This window comes from Cryptomeria japonica, chromosome 3 (assembly GCF_030272615.1).
Source record: "Cryptomeria japonica chromosome 3, Sugi_1.0, whole genome shotgun sequence".
In the NCBI taxonomy this organism is placed as follows: Eukaryota; Viridiplantae; Streptophyta; class Pinopsida; order Cupressales; family Cupressaceae; genus Cryptomeria; species Cryptomeria japonica.
This window is the reverse complement of record NC_081407.1, coordinates 103,923,300-103,949,498: the sequence shown is the minus strand read 5'-3', so window position 1 is coordinate 103,949,498 and position 26,199 is coordinate 103,923,300. Positions and strand designations below refer to the sequence as shown.

Here is a 26,199-nt window from a genome sequence, read left to right as displayed (position 1 = left end):
ACATGGAGCCATGGGCCACTCTTTTAGTGCTTGAGAAAGACTATGAAATGAGTTGTAAGAAGTTTACTTGTGAAATGGATTCCTTGATAACTTTGCGATTCCTCTTGGAGGTTGGCATCTCTTGATAAGTAGATTATCTATCTCACCCCAAATTTTGAATCCGTTTTCTTCGATCATATTGCTAGAGAATGAAATGTTGTTGATTACTTAACTAAATGTGCCTAGACGTGGAATGCAATTGGAAAATCACTAATTAGGGGTCTCTAACTCTAGATATAGTTAGTTAGTCTCTTCATAATGAATTTCTCCTTTCTTGTAATTCTTGGGAAATGTGTGTTTTGTTAAGAAAATAAATTCTTTTGATTCTTGGGGATGTTGGAATAGTGGAAATGTCTCTTGGATTTTTTTCTCTTTTAACCTTTTTTTTTTTTAAGTGCTATCTATAACGGGGACAATGCCCTATATTGATAAAAACAAAATTACATATGCACCGACCCTCAACAGGAAATGGCCCAAACTGTAGATACAAAAACAAACAACCACCCGATGCAACCTATACCACTACACAAGCCTCAGAATTGTAGCAATTTGATTACCCAAAGTAGCCACCTTTTCAATATTGCTATTAGACAACCAACCCATATCCTCATGCATCGTCCTTCGAAATGGACCCAATTCACTTGAAGAGACCCCTACTCGGAATACATCCCAAGCATTGCCCATGAAATTTTCCTTCTTCATCCTCAAATCTCTCGCAGCAACCTGTGCCTCATCGTCTATGTCTGAAACTTCCACATCGGAAAGGAAGCACACAAGGTTGAAAAAAGGCCCTAAAATGCTCACCCACTCCTCTTCCAGTTCCATGACAACATTGCCTACCACATTGGCGTCTACTTCCTTGACAAAACCATACATTTTCTCGATACATGCCTCCTTGTAGGGAAGAGTATCCATTTACATGCAAAGGATGGTCTCGTAGATGAAATTGTCGCACCAATGTCTATCTCCAATGAGCGCCTCTATGACAATCACCATGATTGCTGCCTGTCCATCGACATCAATGTTAAATAGTCGATCACATTGCACTGTGATGGGGTTCACCTAGTTTGCTAACACTTCACCTAGATGGTGTTGCTCAATTCCACCAACTCTCCAGGCCTAGTTTCACTCTAGACCTCCAAGTCCTTCTCAATCTCTTCTAGGGCTTTCTTCTTATCCATTTCAAGGTGTTTGCTTCAAATGTTTTAGTTAGGAACCCTACCAATTCACAATGCTTCCCATGTGCTCATTATGGCTGTCTTGGCTTCAACTTGTCAAATTGACCTCCTACTATTGTGAGTTGATGCAGAGGTGTGGAGGTGGCTATTAACATGTTTTTTTTACCTTTTGGGTCCATTTGAGGTTTGCAATCATTAACTCTCTTGCCGATTTCACCATTTTGCCTAGAAAAGGGCTACAAGGAATTAGCCCTATTAGGCCTCCAAAATCCGGTTTTCTAGGGCTTGAGGGAAAACGGTCCAAAAGACCCTACAATAACTTTGGATTTTCTTCAAAGAATCACCCAACCTCAAGTGATTTTTTTGGTTTTGGTTCCTTATCCCACCGGAGAATGCCCTAACCCAAAAATGAGGGTTTTTAAGGGTTTCTAGGCCTTCTAACCGACAGTGACTGGTCAAGTTTGAGTTTGGGCAACAAATGGTCTTGTCAATGCTTCCCCTTGCATTGGAAACTCTGTACTAACTTCATGGACCCCTCCAAAAGGTTAGATTATGGTTTGGCATTCACCCCTGCACTTTGCACTCCAAATTCACCCCGTCTCCTCTAGCTGGGTTGCTCCTAGACTCGCCTAAAACAAGGTGATAGTCATATTAAACTCCATCTCTAGCACTTGTCCCTGCATATATACATTGTACAAGTGGTTGCCTTCCATATCCCAACAGACCGTGATGGTAGCACAGAGGGAATTCATGGGGCAACCATTTTACACAAAACTGCTACATACAAGCCAAAACTGGCTGTTTGCAAACCAAAACAAGAAAATACCAATACAACTTATCTACAAAGCTTGAAATGAAAAAAAATGCTCTGAAACACTCCAAAGATACTCAATCTATCACTAGATCAATGGATTCAATCCATTTGTATTCACAAAATGAGCAAATAAAGCCAAAATGATGTCAAATAGTCCGAAAATGAGTAGTTTCAGATTGTTGAACTTACAAAACAAAGACTCTAACCTTGGTAACCATGCAAGAGAGGGTTTTTATAGTATTCCCCAAGTGTGGAGTCATTCTAGGGCGTTGGACAATCCCTAACTCTATCGCTAAGCAATTTAGGACAAAAGTTGTCATGACAACTTCCTGCAACTTTGCACTTTTTGCCTTTTTGGCTTTCTCAACCTATGAGACCTAGTCTAAGTCATCACTCATGACTTTTAAATCATTTATAAGACTAATTTAACCCTCCCTAATGCTTATACCAAGTTTTGACACTTTTGACCATCAAGAAGGTCAACTACCTACTCAAACCACTACTTATGCACAAAATGCAAACCTAAGAAGAGCTAACTCAATCTAGGCCTACATTTTACTCATCTCACTCACTCTTGGACCGTCTTGGAGTCCTTATTCAATACTTGACTTGGCTAGGGTCAGTACAAGCCAAAATTGAGAAGAAACCAATAGCCTAAGTCCTAGGTGCTCCTGCACCACATTGCCAAAGTCTCCTCTTGACACATACAAATCAGCCCAAAATGATGCACCATGATTCAAATTAGAAGAGGCTTCGACAAAAACCAAACCAGTCTTTGCAAAATACTAATCCGGATACAACCTTGCTATCCTCCATTCTTCCTAAAATAGCCGGTTGGGAAACAAATTTGAAGTTTCTGCGCAAACAAATCCAATCAAATCTTCTTTTGCAGTCTAAGCAAAGAAAGGCAATCGTCATAATATGTACTTGCCTCTTTTGACCTTATTTATGACTATTGCTATTTGGGAGTTGTTTTGTTGAAATTTTAAGTTCTTTTTTAATATAATTTTTCTTTCTCCCTCTCAATTTTTTTTCCAAAAATAACAAGTGAAACATTTCACACTTTGAATTAAAAAGAATTAAATCAAAATTGTGTAACTAAAGTAAAATCAAAACCAATCTTTAAAACCAAATTTAAATAAATTAAAAATTATATAAAAATTAAATTACATAAGAAATCACATCACTTGTACACTTATCCTTACATTAAAAAAAAAAATCAAATTAAAAAAATTAAATATATTTTTTTTTTTACAACTCATGTGAACCTTTAAAAAAACTTCCCTCTCAAACAAAATCGTCTGCTTTAATATTTCCGTTCCAAGCTTCATCAAATGCTTAACTTACCGAGCGGGATCATTTTATCATTTTTCACTTCATTGTGAGGCGACAAAGAATAATGGTGGTGTATTTCCGAACTTATTAAATACTATTATCTCCTATTTTTATGCATCACACGCGCGAAAGACAAGCGAAATTTCCCCTCTATGCATACAACCATTTATTTGGCTAACTCCACTGTTTCCGGAGTTGGGCACGATTCAAATTTTGAACGGACTGTTTCAAAAGGATGCAGCAAAAGCAGCTTAAGGTAGCATTGGTAGAACCCATTTGCAAATCATTTCGTTTCAAATCTAATTTGTAATAGGATTTCCAATTTGTGAACCCACAAGTTTTTAGTAAAAAGAAGCGTAGGAATTGAATCGACGATAATGTTTTTGTTCTGCAAGAGGTTGTACGAGTAAGGCTGGGTTTAATATTGAAAATTATACTGAATGAGTGAATTGTGATATTCAGACTGATATTAGTTCTGTATTTTAGCGGAAGTTGTTCGTAATGTTGGGAATGCTTCTTGCACCAAGACAAGGAATGACGTCACCGGATATAACTTATTCTATAGGATTATATTTTAAATTTTTTGATGAGTGAAAATGAAGGCGCAGAATTTAGTATATCTGTGGATGCATCATAGAAAGGTGATTGAAGTGAGTTTTACTTTTAATTGTGTACGAAACAAGTACATAACAAGAAGACCCTGTCCTGCTTGCATGTTTTTTAGCTCAATTGTTTTGATGAGAAAATTGGACTCAATTCCTGCTGGCAAACCCACTGGACTAGTAGTAATTAGGTTTCCGTGTACACCCAGGTTAGTCAATCTCTTTACATAGCTCACACACCTTATTTGAGCTTATGGGTAACTGGTTAGGGCAAATAGGCTTTCCAAGTACACAAAGTTGAGTCTATGGGTTTTCACTGGTTGTGAGATTGGGGTTATTGTCTTTGTAGCTGTATATAATTTTCCCGCCATCCTTGTTGCCCACCTCCTGCAACTGACACATATCCCCTGCTGAAGAAGCATCCGAATTTTGAACCGAGATTTCTATTGGGCATGAGCCGGCAACTGAGACTCGACCTTTACCAGCTCAAAATCAGGTCATTCATGAAACTCATACCCATATAAATATCATCACAACATTTCACTATTAAACATAAATTAGCAGTAAGAAGTTAGCAGCAATTTTTGTGATGGTCCAAGGTCCCACTGTAGTATATCATTTCTCCATTTGCTCACATGTTCTCCATATCATACTGTGCGTCAATTCATTTTCATATGATTTGACCTGAAATATGGTGTGAGTTTAATATAAAATAACAAGTGGAAACATTGTATCAGTTTGATGTAGCCAGTATGCTTTTATGCCATAATGATAAAGTACAACCTTATTTTTGTATTGAGGGCTTTATAAATTTTGTTAATAGCAGTTTTACGATTTTTCTAGCAAAGTAGAGGATTGATGCTGATCATGAATGACCGTTACACCATCACATCATGACATGAGCAAATGCTGGATTAGAACGTTTTGACATGCCTTTTCCCGAGTTCTAGGTGCCGATTTTTGTTGGTCACAAATTTCTCTTTCTATTCTGTGCGATAGCACTTCTCTTTTGATTTTATCTCTCTTGTAAAGGTAGCTGAAACACTTTAGACTTCTGCCTTGTTTGCTATTCTCATATGATGATCTGTTCTTTCTTCTCCAATCCGTCTTTATAGTCATTATCGAGCTTGCTATCAGCATCTAACCTTACAAAATTAGTTAGTAGGAAGACCATAAACCACGGAGACAGACAGGGCAAGACATTGTAATGTCCCCTTTTGGGAGGACACTAAATCTTGCCTAATATACTTGTAGAGTTATTGCAAATTATGCATATTCAGTCTGCTTAGTAATTTGGATAGATTCAATTCGATGTTGTTTCCCTCTTTAAATGCACAGGTTTGCTGTTTATATCAATCTGACCTGCAACCTATACTCAGATATATATATGTGTGTATGCGAATCCTTTCTATTGTTGAAAATGGATAGCTAAGTTCGGATTATATTTTAATGATGCCTAGTGGCAATTAAAATATTAATCATATTGTAATAAGGTTAATCGATTACTTGTCTAATAGGGCTGGGCCCAAAATGTAACGTGGTATAACTTGAAATTTATGTAGGCCCCAAATTGGGTGCCAAAAAGGGCAAACTTAAAATATGTAAAAATGGCGGCAATTTTGTTAAAGCCGACTTGGGAAAAACTTGAACATGAATCTTGTATATAAACAAGATTAATTTCACACTTCAAACACATCATTATCTTCATCAAGAAAACATGCCATAAGCTGTTAGCCTTATGCGAATTTAGTCAGTGAACTTGGAAGGATAGAAAGTGATCTAAGTCTTCATACTGCTGCAAGTCTATCTGATCATTGAGCGAATCCATTGGGCAGCTTGCTGGGCAAAGTGGTGTCCTATACTTTAGCGATCTCCTTCTCCAAATGATGTCGATATTCTGCTCTCTCTAAAGATATACTACAACTGCATATACTTGGTTTGAATCTGCCCTAGATTGGCACTACAATTAGATAAGTAATCTGATATATACTGTTCATGTAATCTGCTTATAAATAAAGGATCTGATCTGAATCTTTGATGCTGGGTTTTTCCTCCAAGAGGGAGGTTTTCCTAGGGTACTTGTGTCTTGTGTCGTGTGCTTTATTGTTATTTTTCTGTTTATTCTCAGTCTGATTATAATTTAATTAGTTAGATTAACATCTGATTGCCTAAATTTAACATGGTATCAGAGCTTTAGGTTCATTTAAATAATCAAATTATTAGTTGCCCTTCACTTTAAGTTTGCTGTTTTAGTTTTGCAAGATGGTTATAGGTTTGAAAGTAGAGGATAGACTTGAAGGTGCCTCAATTTCACATCATGGAAGGTTCATGTCCTCCTTGCTCTTGAAGAATTAGAGCTGCTATAGTTTGTGGAAGATATGGATCTGACTGAACCTTCGGATCCGGAAGAGCTAAAGCAATTCAAGAAGAATGCCTTCAAATCAAAGAAGTTCCTTATTGATTCTGTGAAGGATCATCTTGTTCCAGTCATGTCCAATAATGAAGACAGCCCGAGAGATGTTCAAACATCTAGAAGGGATATATGAGATCAACAACATCAACTGGACACTCACATTGATTCAGCAACTTCTTCAAGTCAGAATGTGCAAAGGAGATTCAGTCATGTCCTTCTTCATGAAGATTTCAGAATTGAAGGACCAACTTAGCACCATTGGAAGCGAGATTGTGGACAAAGATATTGTCATGATTGCGTTGAATGGTCTTCCTGACTCTTGGGATTCCTTCATTCAAAGCATAAGTGGAAGAGTTGAATTCCCTTCCTTCGATCGCCTCCGGTCAGATTGCATTCAAGAGGAGTCACGACTAGCTACCAGAGAAATGCATAAAGGCTCTCATGGAGGACATCAACATGTTAAAAGGAAGGGAGGCCATTGGAAGAAGAACAACTTCAAAAGAGAGAGACTTCAAACCTCCAGCTTTCGATTCAAGGAGGAAGCCAAGGGATCTTTCACGTGTCTGTTGCTTCAGATGCGACAAGTTTGGACATTATGCCAAAGAATGTCAGGATTCGCCCATGCAAGGGGAGGCCAACCTGAATGAAGTTGCAAACTCAGAGGATAATGAAGACTATCTCTTCATTTTTGCCTTGTCCAACAATGTGCCAACCGATAGCAACACTTCGTTGATCGACAGTGGTGTTGTTGGTATTTTGGATGTGTTGCACTAGTTTTGTCATTGATGTCAACACTTATCAACACCTATCAGCACTTGGAGATCTTTGATTATGTTCACCGACATGTTCAGTGACTTATGCACAGTCATTGGTATTTGGTTCACCGGCAGGTTATATTGTTCACCGATACTGAGGATGATCTGTTATCATCTGGAGATTACTTGGTAATGTCAAAGACATTGTTTGGACACTTTGTTTTGGTGATTTGGTCATTGGTCTAATTGGGTTTGCATATTTGCTGTTACTGGCAAATAGGTTTAGGTTATGGACCCGCAAGCGTTATCTATTCCAGATCAGCACGACATGTTATGGAGATGATTTATTATTATTGTAAATGCATTGAGCCGATATGATGCATCTCATATTGATTCACTTGTAATTGATTTAATTGTAATATTCTTTGTAAGCTGACCTACACATTTGGTCTTAGGTTTTGGTATATATGTAAGATCTCATTTGTGAGATTAGTGAGAGTGTGGAAAAGGATTGTAATAAGGTATATGCGAATATAAGCAGAGCTATACACGCAGGCATCATTTGAAGATTCAAGGAAGGTTTGGAGAAGGCAATCTGAGCTTAACCGGTACTGAATCCAGCATATGAAGATGCTATTTTGTGTAGTACATTATTGTTGGATTTAATCATCCAATTGTAGTCAGTGTGACTCCCATTTTGTGATTGAGTAGTGAGCTCTAGGCAGTTGGCCTTCTGCATGTGCAGACCCCATACTGTACACACATACTATCTGCAGTAGTATCATCTGATTGTGGGTAAGGTTTCCCACCGTTGTTTTTCCCCTATACAGGGTTTCCACATACAAATCTCTGTGTTATGTGTTGTGGTTGTTATTTGTCTTTCTATTTGATGCATTAAACTTTACTGGTATTGCAATTAACTGTTAAACTGTCAACCGACATAAAGTTTGGTTTACCGGTATGGTACATTAAGTTTGGTTAAGTTATATTTGGATTGAAATTAATAGACAACTGATTCACCCCCCCACTCTCAGTTGCCTCCGGGTCCTAACAATTGGTATCAGAGCCTAGTCCTCTTTTTGCAGAATTTTAACATCTTGAAGAGATTCTATGGAAACTAACTATTTCAGGAAGGACAGTCCGAAGCTTGATGGAACTAACTATGATATATGGAAAATCAGAATGGAGACTCATCTGAATTGCATTGGAAAAGACATATGGGATGTTACAAAGAATGGCTATGTTGGTTCTACTCAAAGTCAACCTAATCCACCAACCTTGGCTAAAGACCAGGACAATGATTGCAAAGCAAGAGAAGCACTTTTGAGCACATTGTCAGAGCAACAAATCATGGGATTATTAGACCGATCTACTGCTAAAGCTATTTGGGACAAATTGGAGACATTGAATGAGGGTGATACCACAGTCAAAATTGCAAAACTGGAATGCTTCCGGGTCGGGTATGAAAATGGAAGAAGATGAAAGGATTTCTGCTTTTATGGAAAGAGTAAATGAAATTGTTTTGGGTATACAATGTTGTGGAGGATCCTTAAGTGAAGATGAAATTGTTTCTAAAGTTTTGAGAGCATTGCCACCGGCATATAAAATGAAAGTAACTGCTATTAATGAATTAAGAACAATGCCTAATACATCAGTATCTAGAGACACTTTGGTTGGAAAACTTTCAGCCTTTGAACTTGAGGAATTTGGTCGTATTGCTACAATTAAGACAGATTTAGCTTTCAAGGTTTCATCATCTGCAGCATCATCATCATCATCTGAGAAATCTGATTGGAAAGCACTCTACGCTAAAGAACTTGAAGAAATTAGAAGGGAGAATGAAGAACTTGAAGAGCTTGAAGCACTATTTGCAAGGAAAATGCCTAAAGGTCCAGTTGGAAGTAAGTATGAAGGTAAAGCATCATTTAAATGTTTTAACTGCAATAAAATTGGTCATATGGCATCTAGGTGTCCTGATAGACATGCAAGATTGAAAGAAGAAGCTAAAAGAACATATAAGCCTAACCCTGAATATCAGAGATACAGATTTAAGAAGAATAGAGACAAATCATGTTATTATGTTGATGAAAGAGTTACTGATGATTTTGATGAGGAACTGACAGACAATGGATGGGCTTTTATGGCTATAACAGAAGATCAACCGACACCTACTGTTCAACCGGTAGAGCAGGCCCTGGCAGCTAGAATTGAAGAAAAGGATGAATGGATCATTGATTCCGGATGTTCACATCATATGACTGGTGATAAAAGTAAATTCTTAACTTTTCAGGAATACAATGGAGGTCTAGTAAGATTTGGGGATGACAAAGCTTGTTTGATCAAAGGAAAAGGCACTATATCTTTTGATGGTAAGCACAATAGTGATAATGTTTACTATGTTGAAGGTTTGAAGCATAGTCTTTTGAGTGTTGGTCAATTAGTTGAAAAAAGATTTCAGTTACAATTCAAGAATGGTAAATGCAAAATCATGAACATAACTAGTTTGGAAATTGCAACCGGTAATCAAACTAGAGGTAATATCTTTCATTTGAATAACAATGAGAAAGCATGTTTGATTGCACATATTGGTGAAAGTTGGTTATGGCATAAGAGACTTTGTCATGTAAGCTTTGATTGCATTGTGAAAATCAGTACAACTAAGGCAATAAGGGATTTACCTAAGATTGTTAAACCTCACAATCCAGTATGTAAGGAATGTCAATTTGGAAAGCAAGTTAGAACAACTTTTAAGAGTATTCCAGAGAAATCTAATAATGTTCTTGACCTAATTCATATTGATTTATGTGGTCCAGCAAGAACTAGAAGTTTATAAGGAGATAGATATTTTATGCTAATAATTGATGATTATTCTAGAATGTGTTGGGTTACTTTTCTCAGGGAGAAACAGAAGCTTTTGGGAAATTCAAACTATTCAAAGTGATGGCAGAGAATGAAACTGGTAAGAAAATTAAATGTTTGAGATCAGATCAAGGAGGTGAATTCACATCTAAGGAATTTAATACATTCTGTGAAGTGAATGGAACCAGAAGACAACTATCAACACCTCGGACACCCCAGCAGAATGGAGTTGTGGAAAGAAAGAACAAAACTATTTTGGATGCAGCTAGAAGCATGATATCAGAAGCAAATCTACCTCATGTATCTTGGAGAGAAGCAGTCAATACAACTGTTTATACATTCAATAGAGTTCACATCAAAGGTGAAACCGGTAAGACCCCTCATGAACTATGGTTTGGTAATACTCCTACTCTTAAATATTTCAGAATATTTGGAAGCAAATTTTATATTATGAGAGATGAGCATATTGGCAAATTTGATCCTAGAAGTGATGAAGGAATATTTCTTGGTTATTCATCTAAGAGCAAGGCATATAGATGTTTTAACAAGAGATTGCAAAAAATTGTTGAAAGTGCAAATGTGAAGATTGATGAACAGTTTAGAGGTAATTCAAGGTCAATGGATTCTGAACTGGCAATAGAGATTATCACAAATGAACCTACAATGAGTACACCGGTACAAAATGTTGATCCAGTCACACCGGCATCATCTGAGAATTCCACAATGACTGAAGAATAGCAACAAGTGAATACACCCAGGTATGTAAGATTGAATCACTCTGAAAGTCAGATAATTGGGAACAAGTATCAAGGAGTTATGACAAGAGGAAGACTGACAAATGAAGAGGTATGTCTAATTTCTCAAATTGAACTAGCAACTGTTATTGAGGCATGTGAAGATAAACATTGGATTAAAGCTATGGAAGATGAATTGGAACAAATGGAAAAGAATAACACATGGACATTGGTTCCCCGACCTAAAGACAAAAATGTAATTGGAATTAAATGGGTATTTAGAAATAAACTTAATGAAGATGGTAAGGTAATCAGAAACAAAGCAAGATTAGTGTGTAAGGGATATTCTCAAAAGGAAGGAATTGATTATAATGAAACCTTTGCACCGGTAGCTAGAATTGAAGCAGTCAGACTATTCTTAGCTTTTGCAGCACACAAGAACTATAAAATATATCAAATGGATGTTAAATGTGCATTTCTGAATGGTGATCTTGAAGAGGAAGTTTACATTGAACAACCTGATGGATTTTTTTTGACAGATGACAAAGATATGGTTTGCAGGTTAAGGAAAACTTTATATGAATTAAAGCAAGCTCCTAGAGCTTGGTATGCTAGATTGGACAAATATCTTTTGAAGCTTGGTTACACTAAAGGTAATGCTGACAACAACTTATATTACAAAGTGACTAATGATGACATCTTGTTTATTGAAGTTTTTGTTGTTGATATCATTTTTGGAGGAGAAGATGGATTGTGTAAATATTTTTTTAATAAGATGCAGGAAGACTTTGAAATGTCTATGATTGGGGAGATAAAATTCATTTTAGGATTGCAGATTTCACAAACTGATAAAGGTATATTCATAAATCAATCAAAGTACTTGAAGGAATTACTAAAGAAATTTGGCATGGAAAACTCTGAACCGGTAAGTACACCTATGACTACAACTGACAAACTATCTTTGAAGGATGAATCAACACCTGTTAATTCGACAAAGTACAAATCTATGATTGGAGGTTTACTGTATTTGACACAAACAAGAACTGATATTATGAATACAGTATGTATTTTTTCAAGATTTTAGAGTAATCCTAAAGAAAATCATGAATCAACAGTGAAAAAGATTTTCCAGTATCTACAAGGCACAACAAATCTTGGTTTATGGTATCCTAAAGATGAAAATTTTGATTTATGTGCATACACGGATGCAAATTGGGCTGGAGATGTAGATGACAGAAACAACACCACCGACGGAGCATTCTTTCTTGGTAGTAGACTAATTTCATGGTTGAGCAAGAAACAAAGCTGTACATCTTTATCAACAACAAAATCAGAATATGTTGCAGCAACAACTAATTGTACACAGGTATTATGGATTAAGCAAATGTTGAAGGACATAAAGGTAAAATGAAAATAATCTATAACCATTTACTGTGATAACATGGCAGCAATTGATATATCAAAGAATCCGCTATTTCATTCGAAAATTAAACATGTTTCTATCAAATTCAATTTTCTAAAAAAGAATGTTGAAGCAAAAGAAGTGAAATTGGTTTATGTGAATACTAAAGAGCAGATTGCAGATATTTTTACTAAGCCTTTGCCTAAGGAAACTTTTGAATATCTCAGAGAGCAGCTTGGAGTTATACCCTCACCGGTAGAGACTTAGATAGTTGATGCTTGGCATCAAACCGACAAAATTAATAGAGAAATCTTTTTCTGGCTTTGATGAGGAGAGCTACTTCTTAGGGGGAGTAGTTTGTATTTTGTAACAAAGTTCTATGAACTGTTTTATCTGGTTTTTGTATTGCTTTGACATTTGATGTCAAAGGGGGAGAGATATCTATGAAAAAACACATTAACTTTTGGGGAGAGATTATTCATTTGGGAGAGATTGTTACTCTCTTTATCTGTATTATGATTTCTGTTTAAAGATCTCTTTTGGAGATTGGTGGTTTTTGGTTTTTGGCATTTCTGCTTTGGCACTTAGATGGTTTTTCCATCTTGTGTTGCCATCAATGCCAAAGGGGGAGATTGTTGGTATTTTGGATGTGTTGCACTGGTTTTGTCATTGATGTCAACATTTATCAACACCTATCAGCACTTGAAGATCTTTGGTTATGTTCACTGGCATGTTCAGTGACTTATGCACAATCACCGGTATCTGGTTCACCGACAGGTTATATTGTTCATCGGCACTGAGGATGATCTGTTATCATCTGGAGATTACTTGGTGTAAAGCGGAAAAATCGAACCCTAGTTGTTCTCCCCTCCCCAACTCCAAGGAGAGAGAAGGGAGAGTCACTAGGGTTGATGGTTTTCACTTAGGAGAGACTTTACATTCAAAAGAGGGGTTGAAACCCACAGGATCCAATCCCACACAATGCAAGATTGGATTCTAAATGAGTTTCAAGGGTTGTGACATCAAGGATACCCTCTTTTGTAAAGAATGTAGATAAAAAGATTGAACTAGGAATGCATGTAAAGTAGGAAAGATTCGCTTATAAACAGAGATAGGGATATGGGATGAAGCTGCGGACTTGGAATTAGCAGTAAAATGTCGAGACGGTGTTGTTCTGCAAATTTGAGCGAAAGTTGACGGGACGATGGCGCCCGGCGTGCACACAGTCCTCCGAAAAATCCGCGAAACGAAGGAGGATCTGTTCGTCTCTGCACAAGGATTCCAGATCTTCAATTACAACTGCGTACCTGCAACCTACACACAGAAAAGAGAGGACGATTGGGGGGTTAGGGATTAGGGGTTTGCCTTTAGGTCAAACCCCGGTTTTGGAATTAACCAAGAAATGAGAATGCTGTAAGTGTAAATGTTTGTAATGTAAACAAGTACTGATACCTTGTTGTAAGAATGTTTGTATTCTTACATGCGAAGGTGTAATGTATGTAGTATGTTGTATGTTGTATGTGATCTCCTCTTCAATGGTTGAATCCTTGTCTTGAATGCAACACTTAGCCTTGAATGGAGACTTAGAATGCTCAATTGCTTGAAGGAATGCTTGAATGCTTGAATGTTTGAATGTTTGAATATTGCTTCCGCGTCTTGCTCACATATGTCTTCCTCTTTTCTTCTTACCTCCCTCAAATGGGAGGGGAAATGTAGTTTATATACTTGTCAATTAGGGCTGATAGACTGATTTTCCTGACCTTAGGCCGACCAGGAAACATTATTTCCCGAATTGCAAACTTAAAGACCTGATGCCCAAAAGAGACCGGGCCCAAAATAGGGCCAGGGACCAGGGCGCTGGGCGCCATGGTCCCACCTCCCGGGACAGCAGGGTGCAAGGAGGGATCATGCCAAGGTGCAGAAAAATGCAGTTTTTGGTGTTATAAACAGGTTTCGGGGTCTCCATTCAGGTTCAACGTTGCGCCGCCATCGTGAAGACCCAAATGCAGTCGAAATTGCAAGTGTCGCAATCTTAGGACGCTACACTTGGTTATGTCGAAGACATTGTTTGGACACTTTGTTTTGATGATTTGGTCATTGGTCTAATCGGGTTTGCATATTTGCTGTTACCGACAAATAGGTGTAGGTTATGGACTGGCAAGCGTTATCTATTCCAGATCAGCACGACACGTTATGGAGATGATTTATTATTATTGTAAATGCATTAAGCTGACATTATGCATCGCATATTGATTTATTTGTAATTGATTTAATTGTAATATTCTCTGTAAGCCGACCTACACATTTGGTCTTAGGTTTTGGTATATATGTAAGATCTCATTTGTGAGACTAGTGAGAGTGTGGAAAAGGATTGTAATAAGCTATAAGCAAATATAAGTAGAGCCATACACGCATACATCATTTGAAGATTCAAGGAAGGTTTGGAGAAGGCAATTTGAGCTTAACTGGTACTGAATCCAACATATGAAGATGCTATTTTGTGCAGTACATTATCATTGGATTTAATCATCCAATTGTAGTCAATGTGACTCCCATTTTGTGATTGAGCAGTGAGCTCTAGGTAGTTGGCCTTTCTGCATGTGCAGACCCCATATTGTACACACATACTATCTGCAGTAGTATCATCTGATTGTGGGTAACGTTTCCCACCGTGGTTTTTCCCCTTACAGGGTTTCCACGTACAAATCTCTGTATTATGTGTTGTGGTTGTTATTTGTCTTTCTGTTTGATGCATTAAACTTTACCGGTATTGCAATTAACTGTTAAACTGTCAACCGACATAAAGTTTGGTTTACCCGTATGGTACATTAAGTTTGGTTAAGATATATTTGGATTGAAATTAATAGACAACTGATTCACCCCCACTCTCAGTTGCCTCTGGGTCCTAACAAGTGGTGCATCTAGATACATCACGGGATATCGAGAGCATCTCTCAGACTTGATGGAGAAAGAGTCTAAGTTTCATATGGTAATTGGTGATGATGCACAGTATTCGGTAAGAGGCTTTGGTAGTACTTTAAATTTAGAATCTGGTTTATCCTTGCATCTTAGTGATATTTTATTTGTCCCTGGAATTAAGAGGAATTTAATTTCTATTTCTGCCCTAGAAGATAAAGGTTATCAAATAGCATTTTCTGAGGGTAAAGTACTTGCATGGCCTAAGAAATCTAGTATTAAATCTGCTCGTGTCATTGGAAATAGATATGATAGTTTGTATAAGCTTTCAGCTAACCCCATTTGAGCACTCATTCATGAAACTCTTGAATCTAGTGAGCTATGGCATAGAAGGCTCGGTCATCTTCACTATCAGGCACTTGCTTCACTTGAAAGGATGGTTAAAGGTATGCCTAAACTTAATCAATCTCATGATGATGCTTGCAAAGGTTGTGCATTAGGTAAGAACACTAAAAGTTCATTTCATAAAAGTGAAAGTAGAGCTAAAGAAAAACTAGCACTTGTTCATTCTGATCTATGTGGATCTATGTCTGTTCCTTCACCTAGCGGATTTCTATACTATGTTACATTTATCGATGATTTTTCCTGAAAGACTTGTATTTACTTTCTAAAATCTAAAGAATCCGATGAAGTGTTAAGTAGGTTTAAAGAATTTAAAGCTCTAGCTGAAAATATGTCTGGTAAAAAGATTAAAGTGTTAAGATCTGACAATGGAGGTGAATACACCTCAAGTAGCTTCAATTACTTTTGTGCAGAAACAAGAATTAAGAGGGAGTTCTGTGTTCCCTACAATCCTCAGCGAAATGGTGTAGTTGAACGAAAGAGTAGAACCATTGTTGAAGTTGCCAAAGCTATGATTCACGATCAGGACATGCAGATCTTCTTATGGGCTGAAGCATCCAAGACTGTTGTGTACATTCAAAATAGATGTCCTCACCGTGTCCTGAAGAATATAACTCCCGAGGAAGCTTTCACAAGAGTCAAAGCAGATATCAGTCACCTAAGGATCTTTGGAAGTCCTGTCTATGTTCATGTGCCAAAGGAAAAGAGGACTAAGTTAGAGCCTTCCGGGAAGAAGGGTATCCTTGTTGGATATAGTGAATCTTCCAAGGCATTTCGCATCTACATTCTTGGTCAAAGGTACATTGAGGTAAGTAGGGATGTCACCTTTGAAGAAAATATTGCTTTCAAGAAATCTAAAGGTTCTCTTATTGATAATGATAAAGAAGTTAATGATAATCAAGATATGGATATTGATATTAACCTTGATATTCAGAGGGAGCCTATTGAGCCTCCTGAACCAATTTAGCATGATGATCCTCCTGAGCCTCTAGTTCCAACTGATGGACCTAGAGATATTGCAGTTAGCAAGAAAAGACCCCTTTGGGTTAGAAGCACAATTCAAGATGTAGAAAAGTTTGCAGCTCCTAGTGGCACCTTCAGAGAAAGTAAGAGAACTTAGAAGCTCCCTAACTATGTTGCAATGATGTGCAACATCATTGAGGCTGAACCATCCAACATAGAAGAAGCTATGAACCAACAAGCATGGAAGTTAGCTATGGACGAAGAGTATCAATCCATCATCAAGAATGATGTCTGGGATGTTGTGACTAGACCTAAAGGTAAGTCTGTTGTTTTTTCCAAATGGTTGTTTAAAGTTAAACATGCTGCTGATGGTAGTATAGAGAAATATAAAGCTAGATTTGTAGCTCGTGGTTTTTCTCAAAAGAAAGGCATAGATTATGAAGAAACATTTGCTCCTGTTGCTAGATATACTTCTATTAGAACTATTATAGCTATTGCTGTAGCCAAAGGTTGGAAATTGCATCAAATGGATGTAAAGACTGCCTTCCTTAATGGTGTTATTGAGGAAGAAGTCTATATTGAACAACCTGAAGGTTATGAGATTCATAATAGAGAGACTCATGTGTGTAGATTGAATAAAGCTCTCTACGGCCTCAAACAAGCTCCTAGAGCTTGGTATGAAAGAATTGATAAGTACTTAGTTAGTTTAAGATTTTATAAGAATGATGCTGATCCTAACATTTACTTTAAAGTATTTAATGGTGAAATGTTAATTTTGGTTTTATATGTTGATGATTTATTTCTAACTGGTGAAGATAGTCTCATCATTAGGTGTAAGAAAGAATTAGCTACTGAATTCGAAATGAAGGATCTAGGTCTAATGCATTACTTTCCAGGGTTAGAAGTTTGAGAAAGACCTAATGAAATTATTCTAAGTCAAGGTAAATACACTTGATATATTGAAAAGATTTAGTATGATGGATTGTAAACCTATGTCTACTATGGAAACTAACTTGAAGAAGTTGAGTATTTCTGCAGCTAACTCTAATTTTGCAGATCCTTCAGAGTACAGGCAGTTGATTGGATCCTTGATGTATCTAGTCAACACTAGACCAGATATTTGCTTTGCAGTTAGTGCATTTAGCCAATTCATGAACTAGCCAAAGCATGTTCACTTGGTGGCAGCCAAGCACATCCTAAGATACTTGCGTGGAACAATTGGCTATGGGCTGAAGTATCCAATCAACACAGTAATCAATTTGGAAGGCTACTCTGATTCTGATTGGGTTGGAAGTGTTACTGATAGGAAAAACACTTCAGGAATCTGTTTCAGCTTGGGTTCTGCCATGATCTCTTGGGCCAGTAGGAAACGGTCCTCAGTTGCATTAAGTACTGCAGAAGCTGAATACATTGCCTCAAGTGTGGCAACTAGAGAAGCAGTTTGGCTTCACAAGCTTCTTGCTGGGTTGTTTGGACAACCTTGGGAATCCATTGTTATTTATTGTGATAATCAGAGTTGTATTAAAATATCTAACAATCCCGTGTTTCATGACAGGTCAAAACATGTGGAAACTCATTATCACTATGTTCGTGATATGGCACAAAGAGGTGCCATCCAACTGAAATATATCAGCACTAATGAACAGGTTTCAGATGTTCTCACCAAGCCTCTAGCTCGAGTGAAGTTTGAGTACTTTAGAGAGAAGCTTGGAATTGTGGAGAACACAACATTGATTGAGAGGGAGTCTCAATCTTAGTAATGCAATTTAGTTTGCATCTTCCATCCTCTGTGGGCAATGCAAGGTGACAGTATTTCCTTCTCTAGGAGAAGATTGAGGTGCAAGGTGGATCTATCCTCTGCGGACAATGTAAGATGGGAAGTTTTGTTGGTTTCTAGTAGGTCACCCTTCATCCTTTGCGGGCAATGTAAGATGAAGAGGTTTATGATGTATTATTACAATATGAGATAGCTTGTTATAATCCTCTCTAGCTAAGAGGGAGTGTTGAAAATGGATAGCTAAGTTCGGATTATATTTTAATGATGCCTAGTGGCAATTAAAATATTAATCATATTGTAATAAGGTTAAGCGATTACATGTCTAATAGGGCTGGGCCCAAAATGTAACGTGGTATAACTTGAAATTTATGTAGGCCCCAAATTGGGTGCCAAAAAGGGCAAACTTAAAATATGTAAAAATGGCAGCAATTTTGTTAAAGCCGACTTGGGAAAAACTTGAACATGAATCTTGTATATAAACAAGATTCATTTCACACTTCAAACACATCATTATCTTCATCAAGAAAACATACCATAAGCTGTTAGCCTTATGCGAATTTAGTCAGCGAACTTGGAAGGATAGAAAGCGATCTAAGTCTTCATACTGCTGCAAGTCTATCTGATCATTGAGCGAATCCATTGGGCAGCTTGCTGGGCAAAGTGGTGTCCTATACTTCAGCGATCTCCTTCTCCAAGTGATGTTGATATCCTGCTCTCTCTAAAGATATACTACAGCTGCATATACTTGGTTTGAATCTGCCCTAGATTGGCACTACAATCAGATAAGTAATCTGATATATGCTGTTCATGTAATCTGCTTATAAATAAAGGATCTGATCTGAATCTTTGATGCTGGGTTTTTCCTCCAAGAGGGAGGTTTTCTCAAGGTATTTGTGTCTTGTGTCGTGTGCTTTATTGTTATTTCTGCTTATTCTCAGTCTGATTATGATTTAATTAGTTAGATTAACATCTGATTGCCTAAATTTAACATCTATTCCATCAGGTTTGATTCTTTGATTATTGATATAATTTTTCTTCTTCTTTTCCTTCGATGCCTGCTTTATTATTGTTCGCAGATTTTTATTTGTGTTTTGATCTCTTTAATAAATGTTCGTATCATTCTTCCGCATTTTCTTATATTTCTGATTTAGGTCTGCTCCTAAATCTGCTTTTAACGCTTCAGATATTTTGTTCTACTCCATGAATCCTACCTTCTCAATTGAAAACTTCTCCACTTTATATCCTCCAACGTAAGGGAGAGTCACACCTCTTCTTAATGGTCACAGCCTCTCACAATTACCACCCTTCGAAAGGGTCACAACCTTTCATCATTGCTGCCCCTTTGAAAGAGTCAATTCCTTATCATCTTCCCATTTATGCTTCCTTAATTCCTTTGCTCCCTTCTTTCTTCCTTTTTCCCCTTTTTTTCAAACAAAGTTCTCTTCTCTCCCTTTTATATCTCATGTTTGAGAGAGTCACAACTTTTCATTTCATGTCTTTTGACCTTTCATTAAACCTAACTAAATCTTAATTATATTAATTTTTATTTTAAATCTTTTATATTTTAAATTATTATTATTATTTATTAATAAATCCTATTTCAACAAGAGGACATTACAGACGTTGGGATATAATTGTTTGAATGGATGGAAATACAAGGTTTTAACTTTGATTGACACATTACAAAATTTTTGTATGGGTATGACACATGCAATCCTCTTGTTAGGTTGGGGTAATTCTAGTAGTTAAAATCTAAGTTGCTGAATTGTGGGATTTCTGGGGTGATTCCGGGTACGAAACATACCGGAATTGGATTCTGAAACGAATCTCCTGTGGGTACATCTGAGGTCTGCAATTTTAGAAGCCAAAATGTTTCTGAAATGTTTAGTGATTCTAGTTTGATCTTTTTAATATTCCTAAGACCTACAGTGCTGATTAGTGAACTCAGAACTTATCTATCATGAGATTCCAGTTTGATCTTTTTGATATTGATAACTGAATTAAATTAGTCTGTTATGTTTCAAAATTTGAAATTTGTAATGGTTTTATTTAGCATATGTATTGATATATGACATTTTAAACTTAATTCTATTTTTTAGCTATATATATATATATGTATACACACACAGATATATATATACAATAAACTTACCCATCCCACAAAACAATTTATGTCGTACCAGCATTTCGTACCCACGTACCTGTTCCTGTTCTCGTACCCGATTCGGCAACTTAGGTTAAAATATATCAAAATCAGATTAGTTTTTATTTATACAGTTGTATAACTTCATTTCGTCTAGCATTTAGATCATTAGAATGGTTATAACAGCAGCATTTTGACAATAGTTTATATGGAGAGGGGTTGTGCACCATATATCAAGAGAATAATTTTTAGGGCCATTATATCTTGTTGTTTGCATTCAAAGGGTTGTTCATAGTAAAAATTGTATGCATTCCACAAGAAAAATGGCTTGATTCATAACTTTGAGACAATGTTTGATACAGATTTATGATCAGGGCATGTTCAACCAGCATATTTAGTTTTTTTATGTTTTGTATTTATGCATGGTCATATTGATGTTTTTGCTAAATTTGTAGAAAATTTTGAAAATCCAGTGTAACTTCTTGCGTTACATAGAATAACTTGATCTGTATCTAGATTCTATGTCTGTACCTATCTATATCAATATCCATGTTTGTTGTTTTTCCTTAATTGTTGAAGGTTTTAAGTTCTTTAAGAGTGGGTAATACATATCATTCTTTGTTTCTGCCAGGAGACATTTTCTTACCAATTCTCATGTTCATGTTTGCATTTCAGGCCTTTTGAAGCTAGTGAGGTAGGTGAATATTCTTCAGAGTATACCATGTGCAAGAAATAGTTCTAGATCATAGGTGGGTAGCAATCAAGAAAAAAAATTGCGTGTTTGAGGCTGATTTGAAGCACAGAGTTTGGATATTAATTGTATGAGAAAACTGTTTTCTGAGCAAGTTGAGCAATGTTTGTTATTGGGACAAATATAGTTCCAGCTGCAGTGGACACAGTAAAATGCACAAAGCAGATTTTATGTGGGTTTCACTCAAGTTTTTTTGACAAAGGTGGAACTAGTATTAATCTTAGCAGAGAACATCCTGAATTAAGGAATGCTTTAAATTTCTCTCTTATGAGGTCAGTTTACTCTCAGAGGGTTGACTTGAGGGTCATTGCTGCGGGGGTATCAAAAGGCAATTACCATGGACCACCTGCTGTTAACGAACACAGTGAAAGTGCTAATGAGGACATCTTGCTATTCTTTTTTCAGCTAGATTTAAGTACCCGGATTCAGGTAGCTGCTATCATTCATTTACAACTGCACTGCCAATCTTAGTTTATTAGTTTGTTCTGGGATGCAAGTTTCTTATGTTTTGTAGCCCTTGTCAATTTATTAATCATTATACTTTGTGCACATCTTTATATTAGCTAATCAAAGTCTGTTTGTAAAATTCAAAGTCTTAGTAACTTATTACTGTGCAAGTGAATATTTGTTGTGTCAATACTGATTTTCTACAGTTATATCCATGCTTTGCATGACATGGCCTTAACAAAGAAATTTATATAAAGTTCTAGAATAACAGAGTATATTTTATTTGCTTTTTCATGCTGAGATTCTAGACTGTTCAATCAGGTTATAGCTGCGTCTTCTTTATAAATCTTTGGTATATTATAGTTTAGCTGCCACATCTGAGGATATTGCTATGTATGTGGAGTTCAAGCTACTATGATAAAGCATATTGAGTGTAGGAATTTTATCATGTCAGGTCGCTTTAAACTTGGATCAATATGAGATAGCTCAGCAATTACAGAATAAGCTTGCAGAGGTATACCTTCTGCAATTAAATGATAAACTTATGGGATTTTAATTTAGTTTTAACTTTCTAATAATGCTGGCATGTGTTGCCTTCTGATAGATTTGTATTGATTTGTTTTTGTGTTGCTTGAGGCATTTGCAGCTTGAGCAAGAACTATCTAGACAGAGGGAGTCAAAGGTGGGATCTTCATCATCCAAGGATGAGGTTCAAGACAAAGCCATAACAATTTTACGTCTGCGGTGGGGAATATTTACAACTCTTGTTTATGTTATCTCCATTCTATAACTAACCAGTTCACAGCTGATTTAACTTGTAAGACATGTATGCCAGGAGGAAAATGTATACATCTAACTCATTGGTAATGGGCATTACCTATTTGTAGTAAAGACGATCCAAAAGCAGCTCATTGTATTCTTAATTTAGGTAGACTTGTTGACGTGTCTGAAATCACATCGCTGCAAACTCCATACGGCCAACGCATAATAGAATAAACTCACTGAGTATCCTACCCTCTCTTGAAATAAGGGAATCCCTAATGCTGTTTTCTACGTTTTGATCAAAGGGGATAGCCTCAAGGTTTCTTTTGTCAGGTCTTGACTACGGGATCTCTCAGTGGCTTGATGTGTTTATGCTGGAAACACAAGGGGACTTACGCTTGACTGGCAATTCTATGGATAAATTCCCCTGAACCTTTTACGATCTTTCCATCAGATGATATTGGTTAATTTGATGCTGCTTTAGTAGGGCTGCAGATTTTTTCGAATAAATAAAAAAAGGGGGAGAAAAGAAAGGAAGGATAGGGAGAGAGAGAGAGGGAGACATGAACTGTAAATTCTAACTAAGACAACAAATTCAGTCAAGTAGACAGACACCTCCAGGAAACTAGATTAGACATCATTAGCCATTTAGACACAATGCTTGCATAAACTTAGTGCAATCTTCAAAGGAGAAACCAGATTTTCATATTACCAAGTACGATATTAGAATTTTTACATTCATAGTATATATTTGATAATCGAACTGAGCATGAAATGGTCCAGATTAACCATGCGGAAAGAAAAGCAATCAGCTATTCTCTAATGGTATGGACTGTGAAGATTCTATCAGATGCTTGATTGAAAAACCGCTGTGCAAAATAAATAGACATAACTAAAAGCTTTCAAAATTAAGTGAAGGAGACCATGCACTCACAAGGAAACTTGAAAATAGTCTTAATTCATTGTATTAATTCCTGCAAATTCCTTCAGAGCTTTCGCAACAATCCAAGAACTTCTTACAAAATGAGGGAAAACCAGTCCCTTAAATAGGCTTCAAAAAGGATGAATGGCCTAGATTAAATCTAAATAAGTGGCCCAGATTCATCCATAAAGCAGTGCTGCCCATACCCATAAATGGGAGGCAAATATCAACAACTACCCCAAAATGGGCAATAACTACCCAAAAAGGGATAATTACAACAATTTGGAACAAATCAAAAAGGGGGCACAAAAGTTTTACAATTTGTTGACCAAAAGTCAACTGTCACCTTTTTGGGACAAAAAGTGCATTTTAAGATTTGGAAGGGAAAAAACACTTTTGAGAAATTACTTTCTCTATTTCGGTTTCACACTCTTTCTTTAGAAACTGGTCCTCGCCATGCAGGTATTCCCGCCATAAATCACGACCTGCTGCCCGTTCCTTGCGAACGTATTCCTAGAATTTGATACATAACTAGAAGAGTAGACTGCAAGGAGGCATGGGAGGGTGGCGAATTTTGTACTGCATGCCCTCGAGATACTGGTCCACGTGCTTTAAACCGTCCTTCTAGCTGGAGCGATTACGCTCGAAGCATAATATGTTTGAATGGAACTGACCAACAAAACTCAAGTCTCCAACGGAATAAGAAACCTTATCTGCTCCCAACCTTTCTTCCCAGTTTGGCCTGATTACACTGTCGGATAGGTCATTTATCCATCCTGAAACCATTGATCGGAGGATGGTCTTACCTAGTTCTTGCATGTTCCCCAGAATTACCTCACATGCGTCACTTTCTTTGTCAATAATTTCCTGGGCGTCGTTCTTCATGGTGATGGTCCAGTACCATTCTTTGAGAACACTGATGCCATGGGGATCTAGGATGTCAGACAATGTGGGAATTTGCGCATGTGTCCAGAAAAGAGCTCTCATGAGGGGAAGGGTAGAGGCTGCCACTTCGTGCATGTGAAGGGATTCCCTCTTTACCTCCAACAGCCTGACTAGAGTGAGCTCTCGATGGAGGGCCATTTCTTTCACCTCCTTAAGGATCTGTTCTCCCTTTTTCTTGATGTCCTGCATCCACTCCCTGACGGCCTTTGCGGTATCTCGAATTCCTTCAAATTCAGTCATGGTCCTTTGTGCCAATGCCGTTGGGGGAATATGGGATTCGGAGGGATTGTGCAATGGCCGTAGGAGCTGATCGATGTATCCCTCGGCTTGTTCAGCACGGGCCCGATACATATCCTTTTCCGCTGTGATCTCCTCGAGCTGTCTGAGTATGTTCTGCATTGAATCCTTAAATTCTTCCTTTTCCTGCTCTTTTGTAGCTCGTCCGATGGGGACAATCGTGATGCTATAATATGCCAGTGTTATTTGATCTGCTGGCTTGTCTACGGGCGGGGTGGCAATATGAAGAGTGCGGTTCCTTTGCTCATCCCTGGTTACTCTAGAATATGCCCTTGGTTTCTTCTTCCCTTTAGCTTTTGCTTGATCCATTTGCGAGAAGATATCCTCTAGATCGATGGGTGCTTTGGTGGCGGCCCTACACTGAGCTCTGGCGATCAGCCACTCTTGAGGCACTGCTTGGGTCGATGATAGGGTCAAGTTAGCATTCTGTTCTCCTACGTTCTCAACCGGCTGGCCACAAATTCGTAGCTGCTCCGCCATCGGAGGAGTGAAAGAGGGGGGAAGCTCTTTGCTTGCAGTTGAGTTCTCCCCTATTTCGCTGAACAACTGTTTGATATCCTCTTGTGAAGGTTGCTCTTCAGTCCTCTTGGGCTCATGAGTTTCGTCTATCCTTTGTTCTCCCTCGACGGTGGAGTCGTCCTTGGCTGTATTAAGGAGTAGCAACTCGTGACGGCTCTGCTGGGTAGGTTCATGCACTTCGACCCCCTGGGTGGATGGGATTTCTCCTTCTTCTACTTGGTTACCCAGTTTGGTCAACTCGAGGCCTTTTGGCTCGGTGTCCAGTACATCAGGTGCAGGAGGATCATTGGCCTCGAATGCATCGATGTCGCTCTGGGAAGGTGGAGCAGGTATGCAATCCAATTCTATGGCATCGTCGGACGAACTAGGATCTTTTGAAGATGAAGTGACCTTTGGCCTCTTTATGGGAATCTTCTCCCTTCTTGTTCTTTTGGACGTCCGAGTTCCTCTGCAAGCCTTAGCTTTCTTTCTTTTCTCTGGTTTCTCAGTTGATGTCCCTTCGTCTTCGGAAGATTGAGAGTCAAGACTGCCCATCAAATGGTAAGTGAACTAGACCCCCTCATGGACTAGCCTCTCGATTTGATGATGTAACCACTGATCTGTGTATCTTGCTGGGGCTACCATAACTGCTTCGAAATTTGTGATTGGGCCCTGAGACCAATCAACGCCTGGCAAGAGGTGTCTTACTGCTTCGAATTCTCGGACCTGGAGGCAATTTCCTGAGTCCGTGAGCTGATCTGGGACCCGACGGTATTCAAAGAGTCGCATCTGCTGCACAATCAACCTAGAATATTCCCGTTGCCTGACTTCGTAGTCATCGAAGCAATTTTTCCAATAGTCTTCAACTGACTCCTTTGCTCTGTATCTTCGACCATAGGCCCTTTTTGCCAGATTATCATGATCGAAGTATTTTCTTGGGAAATGGTCTTGGAGGCCATAAGAGGCCAATTTCGCAAGGGACTCCTTTGCTAGGGTAGGGGTCCTCAATTGGACATCATGGCTGCCTATGATCATAGGAAATGTGAATCCAGCCTGCTTGCTTTCTCGAAGTAAGATGCCGGCGGGGCGTGATTGCCTTGCCACCTCCATAAGGATTACTTTGTCGGTTGGATACCGTGGAAGTCGAAGGGGGGCACCATCGAAGCCAGCTATTCGGATGTAGGAAAACCTTGGGAACTGAATGAACCAGGCTCCATACCTCTGCACTAAAGTGGTAGCTTGCTC

The 26,199-nt window shown here is 37.9% G+C and overlaps 1 protein-coding gene across 1 annotated transcript in view; it reads left to right on the top strand.

Annotated features, from left to right (window-relative positions):
• The first annotated feature begins 3,378 nt into the window (after window positions 1-3,378).
• Window positions 3,379-26,199, top strand: part of LOC131055729 (clp protease adapter protein ClpF, chloroplastic) — a 213,484-nt gene continuing 190,663 nt past the window's right edge. The window contains exons 1-4 of the mRNA XM_057990131.1: window positions 3,379-3,622; window positions 21,008-21,512; window positions 21,985-22,044; window positions 22,177-22,274. Of these exons, the coding sequence (XP_057846114.1) occupies window positions 21,186-21,512; window positions 21,985-22,044; window positions 22,177-22,274 (485 nt within the window). The 5' untranslated portion in view covers window positions 3,379-3,622; window positions 21,008-21,185. The remainder of the gene's footprint in view (window positions 3,623-21,007; window positions 21,513-21,984; window positions 22,045-22,176; window positions 22,275-26,199) is intronic.